General features: G+C 39.1%; 1 protein-coding gene across 8 annotated transcripts in view; it reads right to left on the minus strand.

The window, feature by feature from the left end:
- CAMKMT (calmodulin-lysine N-methyltransferase) overlaps positions 1-22,170 on the minus strand; it is a 347,932-nt gene that overhangs the window by 14,335 nt on the left and 311,427 nt on the right. For 7 of the 8 annotated variants that reach the window (XM_077337432.1, XM_077337425.1, XM_077337406.1 and 4 more), the window contains 3 exons: positions 21,808-21,874; positions 10,329-10,403; positions 5,349-5,412 (listed from right to left, as the gene is read on the minus strand). In XM_077337432.1, coding sequence (XP_077193547.1) covers positions 5,349-5,412; positions 10,329-10,403; positions 21,808-21,874 — 206 coding nt within the window. The remainder of the gene's footprint in view (positions 1-5,348; positions 5,413-10,328; positions 10,404-21,807; positions 21,875-22,170) is intronic. The other variant, XM_077337458.1, reaches the window with a different exon arrangement.

Below are 22,170 nucleotides of genomic sequence, written 5' to 3' on the forward strand. Positions count from 1 at the left end.
AACAAGAAAAGATTTTTCAGTTATGTGAGGAGCAAACGTAAAGTAAAGGAGGCAATAGGCCAACTGTTGGGTGCGGATGGGTAAACGGAAGATGCAGAGAAAGCAGAAAGGCTTAGTGCCTATTTTACATCTGTTTTCCCACAGGTCAAAGTGTTTAGGCACATCTAGAGATGGCCGTAGCCAAAGGATAGTGTCTGGGTGGCAGGTTAACATGGATAGAGAGGTTGTCGAGAGGCATTTAGCTGCACTGGATGAGTTCAAATCCCCTGGTCCGGATGAAATGCACCCGAGAGTACTCAAAGAACTTTCCAGAGCACTTGCACAGCCCTTGTCCATCATCTTCGGAACCTCTTTAAGGACTGGAGATGTCCCGGAGGACTGGAAGAGAGCAAACGTTATTCCGATATTTGAACTCATCCAGTGCAGCTAAATGCCTCTGGACAACCTATCTATCCATGTTAACCTGCCACCCAGACACTGTCTTTTGGCTATGGCCATCTCTAGATGTGCCTAAACACTTTGACCTGTGGGAAAAAACAGATGTAAAATAGGCACTAAGCCTTTCTGCTTTCTCTGCATCTTCCATTAGAATTTGTCCACCCACACCCAACAGTGGGCCTATTACCTCCTTCACTTTACGTTTGCTCCTCACATAGCTGAAAAATCTTTTCTTGTTACAATGGGCTTCCCTGGCCAATCTTAGCTCACCTTCAGCTTTGGCCTTTCTTATGATTGATCTACAGTGCCTAGTAACCTGTAGGTACTCTTCTGCTTCTCCTTGTGTGCGGTGAGTCCCTGGCTGGGCAAGGCGAGGCTGGGCGAAGTGGTCAATGGGGAGCCAGGCTTTGCACGGTTCCCCATTGGCTGCTTGGCCCTGGAGTGACACTCGGAGGGCCCAATCAGGAGCTAATCAGGCTCCTGATTGGGCCCTCCGAGTTTTTATCCAGGACAGAGCCTGCCCTTTCCCCTCCCCCTTAGGGCTTACTCTTTTATTTATTCCGCTCCGCAGGAGCGGTTAAAGATTATAGATACAGCCTTTTCTGTCTCCAGTGAAGTACAGGATGGGCTCAATACATAGAAATATTTTCCAAAAATACTAGATTCAGATCACTGATCTACCAAGGGCAATGGCTCACTCTCTGGGATCCTGATGGAGGTCTTTCACATCACCTACTACCTGCACTGGAGATGGTAGGGACTGAGTACCTGCCTGCCTGCCAAGAGACTCTTGCTATGGGGTAGAGCTACTACCAACTACTCTGCCCCCTCCCCTCCTTATGTGTTAATTTGTGGCTGGCAGAAGGTGAATTTGGTTGAAATATTTTTAGTTTTCCTTTGTGTGTGTATGTGGCGGGAGTGACATTATAAGTGACTTTGAGGCCAAACTGACAGGAGAAAAGGGGATTAAAATTACCCCAAGCAAAAATAAAACTAGGATTGTCTGCAATCAAAACTGATGCTCTATCAGTGAGCCATGGCACTGCCCCACCCAATCCAGAATGTCTTTTTACAATCCTAGTTCTTCAATTTGGGAATCCTACCACACTCCTGATGGCATCATCAGGTGCCCAATGAGGTTTCTGAAGATTAACTATAATTTCTCAGTACTATTCACCTGGCGTGAGCACTGTTGATAGCAAAAACTCTTGCAAGTCCCCTGGGGGGCCACCCTTCTTGGTCCATAGAATACCACTGTTGCTGTGTGTATATCAGGCAAAGAGATCCTGGGAAATGCAAATTTCTCTGGGTATTATAATTATATATGGACATATCAGCACTTATTTTCCCTGCAACGTGCAGCCCAAGGGAGCATGGGCTTTGCTTTAGAGGGCGTACTTTGAGGGGATTCAAGACTGCCCTCTAAACTAAAGTACAGACTTGGCTAGTAACCTATATAAGTTATGCTAATTGGTAGTGTCCCACCAGAGAAGTGAAACACAAGCTGATGATGGCAAGCATTCCAATAAATCTTCTTTACTGTAGCAGCAAAGTACATAGCCAACAAAGCCAACATGAGCTCCGGAGGAAATAAACACATTTTCAATGCAATCTTCATCAGTGGCTCTTATACAAACTCTTCTCTATGTATACACAGTATATTCACCTATAAGTATCGAACTGACCCCAATTGGTTCTTTCATGTCAATCTGTTATTCAGGAGATCATGTGGTAGAAACACTTACAATAATAAATAATAATAAAACTCCCCTCTAAAAAATATACTAGGCTAGTAACCTGTATATGCCCTGCTAATTGGCTGTGTCCAGCAAAATTCTGCTGATAGAATTAAACTTTTGTGCTCTCCCCATGAAAACTACTAAGCTCCATGAAATTCTACTCATGGGAGTCTGGAGACACTTAGGAACAGCATAGACAGGTAAATGATGATCTATAGTGGGAGAAGGCAATTGGCAATTAAACAGCACACACACACACACCCTGACAGATAAGCCTTCTGTCAATGGATGACTACTTTGGGATGTAACTCTTGGTTCTAATCTGTATTAGTACCAGTACTGTGAGATCAGAGCTGTTCCCTGGTACAGCTATTATCTTGTGGAACTGGATATCATCTCTAAGATACATTTCTGTCTAAAAAGGAATGGAAGCTTTTTCCTTCATAAATAGCATCAGCCTACTGCTCCTGAGAAGAGATCACATTAGATCACCTACACTCAGAGAAAAGTCAGTAATGCAAAGGGTGCTAAAATGGATATGATGGCAAAATGAAACTCAGTCTGGGAAAATACAAACATTAATTATCTAGGAAGAAAGATGGTTAGAAACACATACAAGGACAATGCCAGAAAACTCAAAATGTGTGGAGACCTAGATGCAACTATGTTTTATGAATTAAGTATGAGCTTACAATACAATACAGCTAATGTGTTTTAGTTACATTCTTCAAGACATGGAAACAACAACTTGTGAAGCACAGAGGTCAACATCTCATTCCAGAGTAAACAGAAAATCACTTTATCCTCTTGTCCCTTTTTGGGCTTCACGTCATCATTGCTCAGGAAATATAAGGAAGTACAAGTGGTCCTGCCAGGGCTCAGATGCCAGCCAAGCAAATCACAATGGAATTGCATTTCCAGTCATGTGCATGACATAAAACAATTCAGGACCTAATCCAGTTTTTTCAACCAGGATTTCATGAATTGCATTTCTTGATGGCCTGGAAGAGTTTCCTGAATGAGTGGGAATTAATTAATTATATTAATTTTAATATATATTTTTAATACTGTTAAACATTTATCAGGTGATATGACCATATGTTTATGTTGACTTGCCCCCCCCCCCCCAATGGCCAATGATGGACCTGGAGGGGGTTGGAAGGGGAGGGACCTTGGGTAGGCATGTACACAGCTATGCTTCCTGACTGTATTCTGTATGATCGTGCCAATTCTGGGATTTCTTAAAGCCTGAAGAATTTTCAGAGTTTTCTCAATGGTAACAAAGTCAAGAATGGCTGCCCTAATGCAAGGATAGATGATAGAGACATAATACAAAGGTCCCAAGAGTCAATAAAGTTCATTGCTTTCCAAGTTCACGATTCAGGATACCAGACTTTGCAATGCAGTACAGGTTGAAAACAAGATCTAATCTATAGTCTATATTTATATTGGTTCTTCTCCCAAGGAATCCTGGAAACTGTAATACTAAAAAGTGTCCCATAGCTCCCTTGGAAGGACTTTGATTTAGACTAAGTCTGTAGTATGGACACCCCCACACGTATTTCTAGGTTTACAGAGAAGGCACAAATGGGGAGGAAATGAAGCTAAGGCAGCAGTGAAGCCCAGTCCTACTGAAACCAGCAGTGTGCTAATCTGGGCTTTTCAATTTAGTCTACTGAACTGGATTCATGCCTATCCTGGGTTTACAACTATAGAAAGCTAGGAACATTGCAGGCTGAGATCATCAGTGACATTCTTCAACAAAAGAGTACTTTAAAATATGTGTCTAGCCTCTCCTCTAAAAACTCTCTCCTGTAAACCAAGACATTTTTATTAAGACAAGTATTTCATGGTCAGGGATTAGTAGAACATTCTCGAAGGGCTACATCTACTTAAATAGGTTTGATATTTAAGTTTGATATTTGCCTTTAAGAATTGTTGCTGGCTCTGAAACCCTGGAGATAGGACAAACATTTAAATTACAGGTCCGATAAAGGGAGGTGGTTCTTTCACTTGCTCCCTCTCCCACAGCTGTCCTTTCTAACCTTGATGAAGATGATTCTCAAGGTCTTAGGATCCATGTGGACGGTCAGGGTAAGGGGTGACATCACCTTTCCTGCTAGTTCATCAATGGAGCTGGGCTGATGCAAGGAGAAGAGGGTGATTTTACCTTCCCTCCCATAATACAACCCCAATCTCAGGTGGTTTTTAGGCCAGGAATCAATTTTCTGAGGATTGGAAAGGACAGTTGCAGGGAAGGGATCGAGATCTCTATTCGTCATACAAGTTGCTGATGTATTGCTGTATCTAGTCCAATATATTGTTTTGAATTTATATTGTAATATTGCTTTTATTGATATCTGTTTTATGGATATTGTATTGTCTTAACTTCGTTGCTCACTGCCTTGAAATGCTAAAAAATCACTTAGTAACTGGCAAACAAATAAATAAATATGGGAGTAAACCCAATTAATAAGCCCCAATAGGAATTAATTCCAAATCATCATACATAGAACTGGGCTACAATTCTTGTATGTTGCATACCCAGTCCTGGATATATAAGTGCTGAACTGGTTTCATAGTTTTGTAAAATTTATTGTGTAATAGGGTTTGTAATTTGTATGAACTTGGCTTACTACATTAACAAAGAGAGAGAGAGGGAGAAGGGAGAAAACAAAGCAACCAAAGTTTTAGGCTATGGACCTAAGGGTTTTATTCATTTAATATAAGCAGCACTGAAAGGAATAAAAAAATAGCACTTTACAATAAATAAATACACAATGACAAAGGTTACCATTGATGGGATTACAAATGACAGAAGCCAACATAAAAAACTTTCAATATCAGAATTTTACTTTAATATGAAGACATTGTTATCAAAGGAAAATACTAAAGAAACGCTTTGATAAAAATAATCTCACACTATCTTTGAAGTGGTTTCATTTATTTTACTACCCACTGTGTTCCTTATCAGAAGGCCAAGTATAAGAAGTTTCCCAGTTTATGATTAGGAAGGAATCTGATAGATTAGAAGACTCAATTGAAGTTGGACATAATAAGTATTAAAGTATTACATGACATTAATCCTGCCATTCCATTACTCTCTCAATCATTGTGCACAGACTAATTATTCTGAAGCCCGTGTTCAGGAGAAAATAGAAACATACTTACACTGGGCTGGAGTAATCTCTTTATTGCATCCACAAGGCTAGCTCTGTACTGGTCCAGAAACAGGCTGACATTGAGAAGAGAAGAGAATCCAGATTAAAAAGGGGTTTCAGTTCTAATGATACTAATGCAGATAAGTACAAGGCTAATTACACATGTTTACACATTGCTGTGAAGGAGACACTGAGGTCTAAATGCCTTCATGTTCATGCACTTAAACAAAGACTGAACTCTGTTGTGTGGAACCATTTGTTTTGATTTCATGCCTCAGCCAGAAATGTTTCCTCACGCAATAAGAACAATTAGCCAGTGATTAGTGGCTTTTAGCTAAAGAGCTGGGATTTCAAAAATTAGGATCAATACTATAATGTAATGCAACAGCAATATGCTGTACGGTCCAAATTACTAACTTTCATGAATGGGCTTTACTTAAGGCTGTAATTTTCAAAGTACCTGCTCCCTCTGCTATTTCTTATTCCCTGGTACAACCAGAGAAGCCAAACTTGGGTATTCATATATGAAAACATGGGGCTGGATCCAGCCAGCTTTTTCACTCAGTGTCACCTAGTGCCCCTTACTATAGCCACTGTTCCACACAGTTCTTGTACGGACATATCCTTTGACCCCAGCATAGTCTTTTCTGTGTTCAAATGGGACCTCTTTGTCCTTTGATCACTGCTCTTTGTCACCTCCTACCTATCCCTTCTGGTGTGACTCAGCTATTAAAATGGGATCCTGTTTGTCTCGTACGAAAAGGCAGTTGATGCAACTTTAGGACCAGTTGTTGAAACAGCTACCCTGGTGTATGTGCAAAATGTGTGAAAAACTGAGCAAGAGCAGCAAGAAAGATAATGTACACTTGAGGGTGCGTGCATGTGTAGAAGGACAGCATCTGGAGAAGATATGCCAGTTGCCACCTAAATTGCAGAGCAGGCAAATTTTTTTTAAACCTACTCTCAGCTGAATTCCACATTCTTTATTCCATTGTCTATGAACTAATACAAGCATCTTTGCCGTATGAATACATGTTTATATTTTATAAGCTATCATGTCAGATCTTTTTATTTTGCATGTAATGTGGCAGCCAAGTATCACAGTTTCATAGCAGGTGCTTCAGACATGATTTCACCATCATTTACAGTTTTGCACAGCTTCAATAAACAGCAGAGCTGTCACGCACTAAAAAATTTATTAGGGAGGAAATGTCCTTCCTTCCTCACCATCAGAGTTCCTTGAAAATGAGTGGAAGCAACTAGATCTGGAAAAAAATGATGTTATTTCTCTAAACTCAATGAGCTCTCATGCACATTGTTGGTGGGGTCTGTTGCGCATACTTGGACAATATGCAGTTGGTGCTGATTTCTCCATGAGCTTTGAAAGCAATTCAGATGTGGGCTTATATGATTCGTGGGTGCCAGGCCAGAAGCTACACCTATCTGTAAAGGGATGGACTGATGCCTGAAATAAATGTATACCTGCCAGCTACACAAAAATCAAAGAGACAGGGATACGTTTCTTGGATAAAATCCAATTGATTCCCCCCATCCCTGCAAATTTATCTTTGCTATTCAGATGGATTTATTCTTTTAAAAGCTGGATATCATCAACCTTTTTTTTTTTTTTTTGCTTGCAGTATCTTTGAAGTAGAACCTTCAGTCTATTGTACGGCGGCACCATTGTACTCATAAACCTCTTCAGTTGCTGCTATCACAGCCGTAAAAGCACTTATGATCCCAGTATCCTGGATGTCATGTGGAAGTCACATATTTAATGTATTGCTATGGACAACTGTTTATAAGACACAAAACACCATAAATGATTTGCCATGGACGGCGTCAACTGCTGGATCTTGTAAGTAGATGCACTGAGGTGGGGTCTGGATCCCAACACTGGTCACTAGTTACCTTTGGTTACATTTTTAACGCAAAACGGCCATTGAACCAGTTTGGAGGGCAACAGGCAAAGAAAAATCCAGGTTTTGGTGAGATTTAATAGCCTATAGGAGCTGCAGGGAGTAATGTAACCCCAAGTGTGTCATAAACAAAAGAGTAAAGAAATGGGGTGCATTGGTAAGCAGAAGGCAGGGGGCCGTCTCTTTGCCCATTCAAATGGCATTTAATCACAGGTCAGCTCCGGTGACCTGTTAGTCAGAGTTTGGGCTGCTATCAAAGAAATCTCATGTCTTTCCCCTATTGACTCTGTTTTCAAGTGAACATGGACTTGCCCTAAAGGTTAGTCTTCCTTTCACCATGCCCTGCATTTTCTCCCACTGATGCCTCCAGTCTATAAATGCGCAACATACTTGTATTAAAAAATAACATGCTTAATCCTTATAGTAATGTTGTCTAGGGCTCAGTTTAAAGCTATCTATTTGGGATTTTTTTTCTCTCCAACACACGATTTTTAATAGTCAAAAAACTTCACCCATTCCCAGTGGTAAACTAATGACCAGCTATTTCAGCTTGCCTCTTATTTTATAATCAAACTGATATATTACATTGAGATATGTAGTAATACACTATATTAATGTATTCTCCACCCCTGCTCACAAGGTGTTCGAAAGATTGAATGCAAATATATGGATGATTTAAGAATATAAACATAGCACTGCTCTTTGTAATCATGTGCATTTTTAGCTGAATCTCAGCGTGAGTTTGGAATATGCTTATGAATGGAACTTGTTTTCTTGTAAATGGAATCAGGTAGTGCCGCTGGTTTGCCGTTCAAAGAATCAGATAATGCCACCTCCGCTGGAAATTTATTTTATATAATATTTGTACTGAGATTTCTGCTTTGTTCTTATTCCAGATTTTAGAGAATGACAATATTCTGGGTAGTATTGTTACACTCTAATTTGTTTTGATTAGGGCACCCTTGTAGAACCCAACAGAACATATTACAATTATTACCTCTCAAATGAAACCATAAGCCTTCCAAACTAAAGTAGAAGTCTTTATGGGGCACAATATATATGTAGCTTATCTATGTACACAGGAAACTATAACAGAAAATTAATTTATGTTAAGTAAAGAAATATAGACACACCCTTGCATTTTATCATGGGATAATACAAGACAGTAATCTGGATATTAAAAAATACCAGTGTTGCAATTCAATGTTATTGGGCTGTGTATGAAAAATAGTTTATATTCATATTTTGTCAATGTAAATCCTGCATGTGAATATTTATTTCACTTATCTTTAATACTTTTATCTTCCTATAAAACAACAAGGGAAAAAATATACCCGCATGTCCACATATCTATCTGAAAGATGAGAGGACTATTAGGCAAGAATAATAACGAGAAAATACCTGACTCAAAGCTTGTTCCCTGCTACTCTACAGTACAAATAGGATAACATGGTGTGAGTATTAGGAATATAAGAGATGGCATGGCCAGGTTGTTTTGATATTTGTGCGAAGAACAAATTTAACTCTAAATCTCTTGGCAAGACCTTGCTTCACCCACATAATCTGGAGAACATCCATATGCGAGCCTTGTCTAAGCCTCCGAGAAGACTGCTGCCCTCCTGTTCATGTCCGCCAGCACTCTGATCTGACTTTCATACTTAATCTGATCTAATCCTGTCCAGCATTAACTTCATCTGTGCAATGAAACCTGGAGTATCCATTCTAATATTTAGTGAGGAAGGCATTTACTAAATTACTTGCTGAAATCATATGGTGTTGTTTAGCTCCTTATTTTAATCAGATGATGCATCTCTGAGGCACATCATCAGCGATTAGTTGGAAACCCATGTCTGTCCTTTTGGGGAACAAAGAAGTTTTCAGAAAGGAAACGCAATGGGAAACAGCCTTGTCACACTCACGGTTAATTTATATAGCAAGAAAGGAAAGAACAAAGAAATACGTCTCCGAAGGTGTTCAGCAGAATTAGAAAATACCCATTAACTCAAGCATTTTGTCTTAAAAGTAATGAAAGTATCTGTAGCTTATGAGAAGTCAGTTTAACATCTTAAAAATATTGTGTGCTTTAATAATTCAAATTTCAAAAGAGACTTGGATTGAACTACCCTGATGATTTTCTTTTTGTAAAGCAGGCCTGTATAACAATTATGTATGCATTTTCTTTTCTTTTCCACATCCTGATTGGTTCACATCCTTTAACTAATAAGGAAAGTTAAGCAAATTTCTGAACTTCTGTATTTATATGAAATTATATTTATAGAAAAATATTTTCAACATAGTCCAAATCCTCACAGAAAGTCTTATGCAATTTTGCTTTATTTATTTTATTTTTTTGTTTATTTTGATGAAACCATCGTGTTGCACACAATTGGACCAGTCAGCAAAATAAAAATGATCCTTTAGACTCGCAATGAAGTCTACTGAGATTCTGAAATATACACACCGGTACATTATTCTGTAACTTGTCAGTCAATCAAAGGCATGTGCTCCCTCCCCGTCCAATTTCTTTTTTTATTACAATTAATTTACTGCTAATTCAAACATCTGAATGTCACTTGGAGTATGAATATTATCACTTTTGTTTGGCATATTTAAGAAACTGGGGGGGAAATCCCCCAAAGATTTACAGGGCAGCACAGAATATATATCCTCTTATATCAATAGTCAGATCTTTCCTAAGAAGCAAGCTAATTGAGCTGTTTGTGTTGATAAACTCCCTTTTCTCCAGACTGTTCCTCACTGAGCCATAATTATTTGCAATTTGCCTAAGTCGTCCATTTACTGATACGTCGAGCATGAAACAGAGGCAATTCCAGAAAATGGAAATGCTTCTCAAAATCAATCTTTGGGAAATAATGTGGTAGAAGTTACTGTGTGATAGAAGACTACCTTATAACTGTCACATGGAGATGAATATTAATTTGTTGAGGTTAAGGTGGCTTTGTGCTTCATTTGTTGACTTGGCTTAGCCATCAGCTAGCAGCCCAGCACAATCACTCCAGCGAAGCTATTTCCCCCCCCCCACATGAGTTCTATGATTTTTATGTACTTACCAGTCAGCACACATAACAATGTCAAAATGTCCTTCCAGTTGAGAGACATCTGTCTCATTATCCCATCGCAAAATGCTAGAGAGAGAAAGAAAGATTTTTAAAATTAGACTTACATGTTTTCAGCTTTTGCATTTCTTTCTTTCTTTTAAAGAAAAGCATTTATACTTTCTTGGCATAGGATGTGAAGATTCTCCCCCCCCCCCCCAAAAAAAAAAGTACAGAGAGGTAATTATAATAAAAGAACAAATAAAGAAATATTTCCAAGTGGGTATGCAACATTTACTTTGCAGTTCAGCTCTTAAAGCAACAGAGTTCTGTCTTTATAGAGACAAAGATAGCTGTTACAAGAATTCTTTAAGAACTAATACATAAGATAGGACTACAGATTTTACTCCTTTATACCTGTACATTAAATGAATATGAATATAGTGAAATCAGCCAGTGGCTCACTGAACTGCGTACAACAACATAATTCACAAACTAAAAAGGCATTCCTTCCTGACTCTATTGCATCTGGCAGGCAAACCAGTTGAATTTCCCAGTGATGGTGACTATTTCCTTGGGCTTGAAGGAGCAGAGAAATGAAAGAATGCTCTTGTTTTTGTGCCATGGATTTTGCCTTCAATAGTTTTAAATATATACCTACCCTAAATGATATTATTTATTTATAAGATCTAAAACAATACCAAGGCCCTTTCAAAAAGAGAGCGTTTTTGATATTTTGGTGTATTTTAAATCTATAAATGGTTTATAAAAATTGGTAATAGCAATTAGTAATAATGACCAATGGAGATTTCCAAATTTCTGCTGCTTTGTTTTTGGGTCCTTATCAAAGTAGGCAACTTTCCTTCTAGTCACAGTCACAGAGATCGGCTTTATAAAGGTCAAGAATGTATTTGTTTAATGCAGTGTGGTAAGCTACTCTGGTTAAGACTTCTACATTCTTATCATATGTTTCACACCTGTCATTTACCAGTTCTCATTGGGAGGAAAACTGTTCTTATAGTTGAGAAAGGTAGAGAGAACAGAGGTATAGTCTCCAGTTCATGGGAAAGGCTGATGCTGTACAAACACACATACATCCACATACGTAAAATTGTATAGAGTTGTGTAACATAATCTGTATGGGGGGAGGAGAGAACTATGATTGGCTCCTGATCCTTACAGTTGTGTCAAATATCTGACTAACCAAATAAAAAGAACTCATTCATCAATTTACCCTCCTGGAATGTACTGTGCCAATCCAAGGGAGAAAAACAGTAGGTTAATTTAGTCACCTCCCCACCCCCAACACAGAACACTTTCGCCCCATTTATATTAAATGGGGTGCAAATTTTAGAAACCTAGGTGGCTTTGCAAACTGGCACTTTCAGGGCTCAGCAGGCATCCACTAGTGGAAAGTGACAAAGGAGAGTTCTCACTCTCAGCTGCTGGCTGCCTGCTGGTTACTGACGGCTTTTTCAACCCTGTTTCCGTGGAAACTTAGGTTACAACAGTGAAAATTAGGTAAAGGTAAGTTGGTGGCATTGTTAGCTCTAAGTTGATTTTTTTTTTTGTGGAGAATCCTGAAACAGCAATGGCAGTTGGCAGTTGAGTTGCTGGCTGCGAGGACCATCACTGCTCCTTCATTCCGTAGAAAGAGATCCCATAAAGACAAACAAGAACCTCAAAATGGTATTTCATCCATTTATTTTGGAAGGTGTGATTCTTTGCTTCACCTAAACAAAACAGGACAGGTGGCATCACTTTTACCCAGCATCACTTTTGAGAGCCTGTTAATTAATTCATGCTTTCCCGGCTATAAAGTGTAGAAATTCTATACATTCTGAGGGGGGGGGGGGAATCCCGGATGTGAGACTAGGAAACCAAAATTAGAAATATCTTAATTAAATGATTGGGATGAGGTTATTGTTTAGGCTGTTTTCTAGTAACATGATGTACATTTCCTGTAAATCCAAGGATATGCCTATATATACAAGTCCGTGATGAAGGATCATCTGTGGCTCAAAAAACATTTTTTTGCCTGTGCAAAGATCTACCTCTGCCCTCTAGAACAGTGGTCCACAACCTTCTTGAGGCTGCAGACCGGCGGTGGTGGGGACGGCAATCGCCTGGCCGCGCATGCGCATTTGCAGCCGCGCATAGCTCAAACACGCAAGCGTGGCCCTGCTTCCCTGTCCCCCCACTCCCATAAAAAGAGGCTTGCCGGGCCACAAGCTAATAGGCCACTTTTGTGGCCTATTTGCTTGCGGCCTGGGAAGTTTCTTACTGGGGGGGCGGGGAGAGTGAGCCGCGGCCGGTGCCAGGGCCTGGGCCGCACTGGGCCGCAGCCCGGTAGTTGGGGACCACCGCTCTAGAAGACAGTTCTTGTGCTTCATCCTTTCTCAGTTGAAAGAAAAAGGTCTTCTATGGCTGTGGAAGAGTAATTCAAATACATGTTCTCATGTCCAGACATAGCACACTCAGTTCTTCTTGGAATTTGTTACTTTTACACACAGGTCCAGGATTCCAAGGGAAAAAAGGAGCCACTCCACTTTCCAGGAGTCTTCCATTTGCTGTCCTCAAGGAATCACCAGGTCCAAGTTCACTTCAAATGCCCCCAAACAGACACAAACAAAAATAGTGACAAGCTCTAAAAATGAAAATCCTAAATGATGAAAGTGTAAAGCTAATGCTTTGTGAACTGAAATAGGTTTGATTTTATTTATTTATTTATTTATTTATTTATTTATTTATTTATTTATTTATTTATTTATTTATTTATTTCGATTTCTATACCGCCCATTTCTTTGCAGCTCTGGGCGGTTTACATTGAACATTATATAACTTTAATGGAGCGATATATAGACTGTAACATCAGCAACTTTCAAATAAGGCATCAAAAGATTACAAAACCACATTTATAATATAAAAATAACAATTAACAGTAACATTAGAATTGGTCCTTTCAGTCATGGAGGGGGTATCTGGGGCTCATTAGGTGTTCTAAGTCAGTCGGCCTCAAGCGAATACCTGGTGGAAGAGCTCCCTCTTGCAGGCCCTGCAGAACTGTGGAAGTTCAGGCAGGGCTCTGATCTCCTCAGGGAGCTCGTTCCACCAGGTGGGGGCCAGGACCAAGAAGGCTCTGGCCCTTGTTGAGGACTGACGTGCTTCTCTGGGGCCAGGGATCCGCAGCCAGTTGGAGGTGGCAGAGCATAGGACTCTTTTGGGGGTATAAGCAGGGAGGCGGTCTCTCAAATACACTGAGCCCAAACCGTGTAGGGCCTTAAAGGTTTATTTGTAACCTTTCCCTTCTCAAAGTCTTGTAGCGGGTAACAAAGCTAACCTATGCCTATTTTGGATCTGCCACATTCTGTTTAAATAGAGCTCATACTCACATACTTTAATTAATATTAGCATTCCATGTGAAGGGAGCTTTTAAATGCAAGGAAATATTCAAAAATGGTTGTCCCCACCCTCTATCTATCATGGGACAATTGACTCTTGTAAGACTCTTGCAGACATCAGGAAGGTGAACATCTGGGTAAATAACTTGTCTGGATATGTAACTAAGCCTTCTTGCATTGTCAAAGATACCTTTATCTAAATCCCTAGAGCAAGAACTGTGAGGAAAAAGCAAACCCTACACAATTTTGGATGCAAACACTTTCACAAATGATTTAATTATTTCCTCAAAATGTTCTGCAACAATGACGGCTAAGCCATCTATGCTGTATATTAAGTGCTAACAAGAACTTGATCACTGGCTTAGCAATCCTTTCTTTTTGTTTGTTTCAGAGCTATAAAGGTTATACAGATAGCAGCAGCAGCATCTTCCTCATACAGAGTAGATATGTAGTTTGCTTAAAGCAGACTTGTTGCCAACCAACATCCAAATATAGACAAGTTCCCACCATATACTGAGAACAGCAAAGCCATCTTCCATGGCAAATAGCTCCATTTGCAGAAACATATAGGTCCCTACAAGTACATCTCATGGACCAATTATGCACGGGCCAGGCTGTTTTTTTTAAAGAAGAAATGGTTTGAGGAAGAAGGAATCGGCCATCAAGTACATCACTGCTACAATATAAGTGACTGTAAAGGAGTATTAACGTTTACAAACCATTTCCCCCCCATTTTGAGCCTCAGGGGAGGACTGTATGAACATGAAACAAACAAATTTATTTTGCATATGTTCATGATAAATTATTCTACATCAACAGGTAACTTCCTGTGATTTTCAACCCTTCTCTTCCCATGGTATTCCCCTACCCCCCCAACTTGACAGTTTGTAAATGACTCAGACATAATGAAAAGTTTAAGCTCCCAGAACAATAGTCATTTTAGATAGATCCAGCACTTCAGGTGAGGAGTTGTTAGTCATTTAGTATTTTCTTATTTTAAATCTCACAGAAGTTTTAAGTAAAAAGAAAAGCATGAGTGATCTGCGAAAACCCATGGAAATTAGCACTGGGTACATTAGAGATGCTAGATTTTATACCTCTAGTGTTTCAATCCAGTACCATAAACAATGATCCTTAATAGATTTCACATAACTTCATATTAAATTGGAGTCATTGTGAGTGGAGCTGTGCTCACAGAATTTTCCTATCCATGCTGTCTCCTGTGGCTGTCTCCAACATGTAGCTCTGGACATTTGGCCCAGCACAGCACATAACATGGAAGGCTGCAGTGGGGGAGATGGTCAAAATGCTGCATGAATGGAAGTCCCTCTTGAATGAATGGAAGGGGAATTAAAATTCAACCATCTGCTAAATATATCTTTATTTTTCAAAAACAAGACTTAACTGGGTCCTTTTTGACTTTATAATATTAACAACAACAACAACAACAAAACTATAAGAAGTTTTAAAATTATTATGAAAAAGGGGGGAAATCTGTTTTGATGCACATAGGATTCACTTGGCAGGGTTCTCCCCCCTGCCCTGATCTTGTTTCTCCATTGCACGGAAGTGCTATTGTACTGTCGATAAATATCAGCATGTTGATAAAAATCTTGTATTTATTTAAAACTCAATTGTTAGAAGACACCCAAGTGAAAACCAACACATAATGGAACTGTACACCAATGATAGAAGTAAACGGAAGCAATGTGTTCACTCCTAGTTTCTAGAAAATAGTTGTTATGCAGCTATGTCCCAACTGGAGTAAGACACCTCAGACACATAAGCAAGCAGAGAGGGGCAGAGAGGAGCAGACTCAGCAGAGAGGAGCAAACCATTCTTAACAGCAAGATTAGTTAACCATGCCACCCACCAAGTAACCCTAACATTGTGCTTTTTGCTACATCTAGTTGTGGAATACAGGATGCCAATGAATGACATAGGAACCATCTATTATACAAGTGTTCATTAAGTTAAAAAGGATTATTAAAACAATAATTAATATAAACATGTAATGAATATAAACATGTAATTAAAAGAGGAAGGGATAACCATGAATACCCTGAGCGCCTTTAAGACACTGAAGTGTTTCAAACCCAGGACTCAAGGAACCAGGGCCATGTGCCTTACTTCCTGTACCTAGGGTTGCTAGTCTCAGGGCGGGGGGGATCTACCAGAATTACAACTGATTTCATAAATCACGTATTAATTATTTATTTACAACTTTTATTCTATTTCTCCTGAATAAATGGCTACTTTGGAAGGTGGACTGCACAGTGGACTACCCTACCAAAGTTCCATCCCTTCCTAAACTGTACTCTCCCAGGCTCCTCCCTTAAACCTCCAGGTATTTATGAACACAGAGTTGGCAATCCTACCTGCACCTCAGCAGCCACTGGAAGCCCAGTGAAGGGAACTACAAAGATGTAACAGAAAGTGTCATTTGGGGAATTGCAGTGTAGGCCAACCCAGCAGAAGCAGGCAACTGAAAAAGCCAATCAGTGCAGGGCTGGGGTTAAATAAGCCTTTGATTTGGCTCCTAAGTTATTGCAACTCTTTAACAGGAAGGGGCTCTGCAGTCCCTCTTTATTGGACCTTAATTTCTGCACCTCCTGCCTCTGACTCTGTTGCTTGTTTACCAGACTCAACTTTCTGCTGGCGCACTGAATGCTTCCTGCCTTGGCATTTACTGCCTGTTGACATGACCTGTTTGTCTGTGACCTCACTGACTACCTCTGAACTGCCTGCCTCACGTTCCTGTCTAGGAAAGTAGGTCTAACTGGAATCAGTCCTGACTGTCACTGAAAGCTCTTTACAGGAAGGGTGAGATAACAATGCACTAGGTTGTCAGCCAGCACCTATGTGTCTCCCAGCTACATGACTAACAGTTCTTGATATTATGAAAGTATAATTGTTATCCTCTGCAGTAACTGATTTAGCTGAATGACCCCTATCAAGAACAGCTTTGTTTGCAGTCACACAATCTGCTACTTTTTCTGACCTTGATGAAAGGACCTGGAGCTGGTAGAGAACTGTTCAACCTCAGATGCACGGATTTTTGTGTCTTGGCTGCAAGTTCCCATGGACAATATTCAAGTCGTCATGGTCACTTTGCCACTGGGAAACCCACAGAGATGGCAAATTTCCAATAGAGTTGTGAAACGCAGCTCATCCTTTAGAAAAGGTGCATAACAGCCTTTGGGGGGTGGGGGGGGGGGTGAAGAGACAAAAAACTTGCTGCCAAACAGTAAATAACAATCTCTCCCCTTCTCTACATTGTCAGAAATGGCATCAAAAAGTCCAGTCACTCCCACCTGGAGATCTTTAATTAAAAAGTTTACCTATGGATAATGAAAATAAGAAGCCATGATGCAATCACAGTTAATGTGTGAACTGCGTATGTCCACTGCAGCAGCATACTTGACATTTTCTAAGACACTCTGTTACAAAGATATGTGCTTGGCAGACATTCACGTGGTAGGCAGCACAAACTGCAATAGGGAAGACTGAAAGGGACCTTGATATTGATAGCAAGCTGTTGTTGGCATGAGGGAGATAGACAACCCTCTGCCATCAGTATAATTTGGGATTCAGAATCAGCCTTCCCAATTGACTATATTTGTCATTATTAATTGGACTTGTATGCCAGCTTGGTGCAGTGATTAAAGTGCTGAGACCCAGGTTCAAATCCTCCCTGGGCAGTGAAGCCATTCTCTCAGACAAAGCTACCTCATAGTACTGTTGTGAGGGAAAAATAGAAGACGGAAGCCTGATGCATGGAAAATTGAGTTCTTTGGAGGAAAGGCAAAATATACTACATAATAAATAAATAGCAAATGGCCATTAATTCAAGGAAGAAGTAGATTTAACCAGGAGTTTACTGGCAAATTATAAGGGAACTACAGATTTTTAAAAATATCTAGTTATTTTTGATATCAAAATATCTACAAAAGGCATGTTACAAGTCCTTACGCACTCTTGTGAATATTATTTCAGACACATTTAATATGTAAATGATCAGGCATTTCACTTCCGGTAGAAGATAGCAGATGTTCAAGGCTGCGTTTTACTCTTCAAGCTTCTGTTTTGTTTTATTTTATCTTTTCCCCTGCTAAGTTCTTACTGGAGGTGTTTATATTTTCTTTCTCTGTTCTATTTCCCTGTTTCTTCCTGTAGGATTTCCATTTATACTGAGGTTTTGTAGTTCTTTTTTTATCTTATCTGCGACTTTCAGCCTTGGCTGGATTTGCTAGCCTGCCAGCAACAACCACTCCTTGCCCCCACTCCCCTCATGTGCTAATTGGGGGGGGGAGGAGTCATACAATGACACTGGTTACTTCTTTTTCTTATTATTAGTCTTTTACCATATTAACTTTCAAACTTTTATGTATATTTTATTTATTTGTCTATTGCCAGAGTGGTAGGAATGTTATCTGGCCGTGTTTCATCCTTGAAGCATTTTTATTTTTATATTTACATTCATTTAATATTTTATATTTACTTTCTCTCTCTCTTATACACACACACACATGTACACACACACACAGAAAGAGGGAGGGAGGGAGAGAGAGAGAGAGAGAGAGAGAGAGAGAGAGAGAGAGAGAGAATAGTGTTGGTGCGACAATGTTGGAAATTGTACTGCTTCTGGGAGATGTCAGTTATTCAAGCAGATATCTAGAGATTTGAGTGAGTACACAAAACCACAAATTTGATAGTTTTCAAAATGGGAAAAATTGACAATTAAAAGATGGCTTTATTTACAGTTGTGACAGACTGAACTTTTAGAAGCTTAGAAGTGTTATGTAAACAGAAAGGACTGTGAAGGGTTAATTCTTCGCAGAACCAGAAAGCCCTGAGTGAAAGGCTGGTCTAAGAGATTTGATTAGTTGGCACCAGCTGAGCAGAGAGAGACTTCTGAGCTGGATGCTGAGGAGGATTGTGTGTGATTTCAGCTCTAGATGAGAAAGCTGAGTATTGACCATTTTGTAATTCAGTCCTGATTGAGAGTAGTTTAACACAGACAGGAGAACTGGGGAAAGTTGGCAAAGACGAATGGGTATTAGACATGTGGGCCAAGGAAATGGCATAGATCTTTTAGAGGGAAAAGGAATTTCTCTACCCAGTCTAAACAAAGTGATAGCTCTGAAGTGCAGAAACTGCCTTTGGAAACCTTACGAGTCAGTTAAAAACTCAAGATGAGTACTGACATTTCAAGAAAATGGGTTTTGGTACTGGAAAGAGTGTACCACCCTTCTGGAAACCAAAAGAGTTGGAAAATACTGAAAGAAGTGTTTGGGGAACATAAGCCTCTCAACGTAAAGATTTAAGTCATTGTGAAAAGCTTAAGATACTCTCATTAGCCTGAAATGTAAGAACAGAATTCTATGCATATACCTAAGAAATTTCAACCCCTGATTTCTCCTGACCTTTCTCCTATATGTTAAATACAATGTTTGGGTGGGGGGTTGAATTTCAGAATGCCTAAAATGACATTTAAGTTGTTTAAGGTGGGATCCTGATTGTTCCTTTGGGTTCCTGGGTTGAGCCAGCAACCAAAATATAGTGCTATGACAGGATGGGACATCCAGAATTCTTCAACAAAGAAGGAAATACATTACTAGACAGCTCAGTCAGTAAAGGGAAAGAAAAATTGGGGGGGGGAATCTACTTCTGAATCCCAAATGTTAAGGGTACTGATGGCAGGGGGATGCTTGTCTCCATCATTCGCTGTTTGGATCTATCTTGGGCATCTGTCTGGTCATATCCAGGAAATAAACTATACACATAGACAATTCATATAGTGTAGTTAGCTTGGAGAAAGCAAAGAGAGAGCATGGAGTGCAGAGATGCATCCCTCAAGGTGAAAAGAAATTGCAGGCATGAATTTGATGCATTTAAAACAGATATAAATGAAGAAAAGGTGTGCGGTTAACTAATAGATACCCTTGTATGAGACAGTTCTAATGGTACCATGTGACATCCTCAATATTTGCTTTAACCATGTCAGGAGAATTCACTGTCTTAGAGATTTCTGATATGAGGGGACAGGGTGGGCTGTGTATCTTTGGAGAATTCCAATCTTTTTGTAATTAGCAGAACAAATTAAAAGTGATATTTTAGTCAAAATTAGTATGGACATTCATTGTATATTTTATGTTTATTTATGTATTGTTGGTATGGAGCATCTATATTTATGTGCTATATACATATTTTATTTAACATAATTATTTTAAGGGAGAAAATGCTACTGGACTCATGCAGTTAAACACTTGACATTTTTATCCCAGAAAATGCAACATTTCAAAAGTCTAGATATGTTTATTAATTAGTGATTATTAACACCCAGTAAACAACATTATGTCTTGTAAAAACACAATCTTTCTTCACAGCATGAAGCTGAAATCTATTATTCACTGATTCCATATGCTGAAATACACTCAAACGATCACAAATGACCTTAAACATTAGATAAATGTAAATGAGGACATTGTTGAAAATGTGCTTTTGATTGATATCTAAAAGACCAGGTTGGAAATCTCGACAAGAGATGAAGTCCTGAACACATTACATGGCAATTTGAAGCCCACAGAATATATGGGTACATATGAAACAAAAAAAAAGGTGGGGGCAATTCATGATGAGGTGAAAGTGGACAGTGCATTTGGAACCTGAAATAATGTGTGTGTGTGTGTTTAGCAAATATTATGCAAAAAATGACTGCTCTAAGGCTCACTTGTTTAGCATCTAACCAATACTGCAGCAAATGAAAATACTAATTGCATGTTGTTGTTGTTGTTGTTGTTGTTGTTGTTGTTATTATTATGTGTCTGAGCTTTAATTTATATCCCGCCTCCCCCCTGGTTGATTACAGGCATCAGAGCTTATAGTTTCCCAAAAGAGATCTCTTCCAGTGATTCCTTCTCAGTCCTCCAGTGCAATAAACCTGCAGCTTGCATACTTTCTTCCTTAGAGGTCCTCCATCATCAACTAAGAGGGTTTTAAAAAATTTCCACAAGGCCTTTAAATGTTGTGTCTACTTTAATGGCTGCTATTCTCTATTTTAACTGTTTGGTATGAGATTTTGATTATTGTAAGCCAGTTTTGATAGGAAGATGGGGTGTAAATATTTTAACACATCAAAACAGAATTGCAACTACTTAGGATTCATCACTTTATATAAAACCATTCCTTGACCAACGCTGGGGACCCCATATTGTTCCTTTGCTACACGATCAGGTTGTCTATGAACTGGGTTTTTAATGAACATGCCATGTGCTATAGCTAAGCAGCTACTCTGAAGGCAGATTTTACAATGATTTCATTAGATATAAATTGTTTATCTGGGGGGGAGGTTTCATTTTATTTTAAACTTTGTATTTTATATATAGATTTTTATCCTGTCTAAAAGTATATGAACTATACAGATATAGAATCATAGAATAATGGAGTTGGAAGGGACCTCATGGGTCATCTAGTCCAACCCCCTGCACTATGCAGGACACTCACATCCCTATTGCTCATCTACTGTAACCTGCCACCCCTTTGAACAGAATCAGCCTCTCCATCAGATGGCTATCCAGCCTCTGTTTAAAAATTTCCAAAGATGGAGAACCCACCACCTCCCAAGGAAGCCTGTTCCACTGAGAAACTGCTCTAACTGTCAGGAACTTCTTCCGGATGTTTAGATGGAATTTCTTTTGAATTATTATACCTGCCAATAAATGGAATTGGGCCTTTATTTAGCACAAATGCATGGTATAAAATGAGCAAATATTATGTTGTCTGAATTTGAACCTTGAAGCTGAGAATAAACAAACATAGTTTTTTTTCTTTTTTTCATTAAAAAAAAATTCCAGGGAACATTTAATATATCTTGATGTGGTCTCACTGATGTCAATGAGAGTACTGATAAGTGAAGTGGTATCCAAAGGTTTTCTTACAGAACTATATATATTCTTAATACAAAATGCAATAAAAGACAATTTAAAATTAAAAGCAAGAACAACACTGAAAGTCAGCTCTTAATTGCTTACCTTTTAGTGATTATAATAGGATACATTTCAATTAGAAGTAATTATACAATAATGTCTTACCGGCTTGAGAGAGCTTGAACTCTAAACATGCCTGCCTTTTGGTTTCTTCTGATAATGTCGTTCACATCTATAATACATGTTAAGAATCACCCATAAAATGGAAATGATCAGACCAAAATTACAATTCTTTCATTGAAAATATTTTAAATTTAATGGACATTTGTAAAAACAATCAGTAGCCATTTTGAATTCTTTTTGCATAAAACTAATTTAACAGGTTGTATGCAGTCAGCCACAGTCAGGCCTCTGCTCACAGAATAGATGGTTTATGCCTCTGTGTTCCCAGTACAGCCCATCTGCACTCTCTGAAATGCTTCCCCAGAACTTCCAAGAACAGCACTTGGCATGATGTAAGGGCATCAT

Source organism: Paroedura picta, chromosome 1 (assembly GCF_049243985.1).
Source record: "Paroedura picta isolate Pp20150507F chromosome 1, Ppicta_v3.0, whole genome shotgun sequence".
In the NCBI taxonomy this organism is placed as follows: Eukaryota; Metazoa; Chordata; class Lepidosauria; order Squamata; family Gekkonidae; genus Paroedura; species Paroedura picta.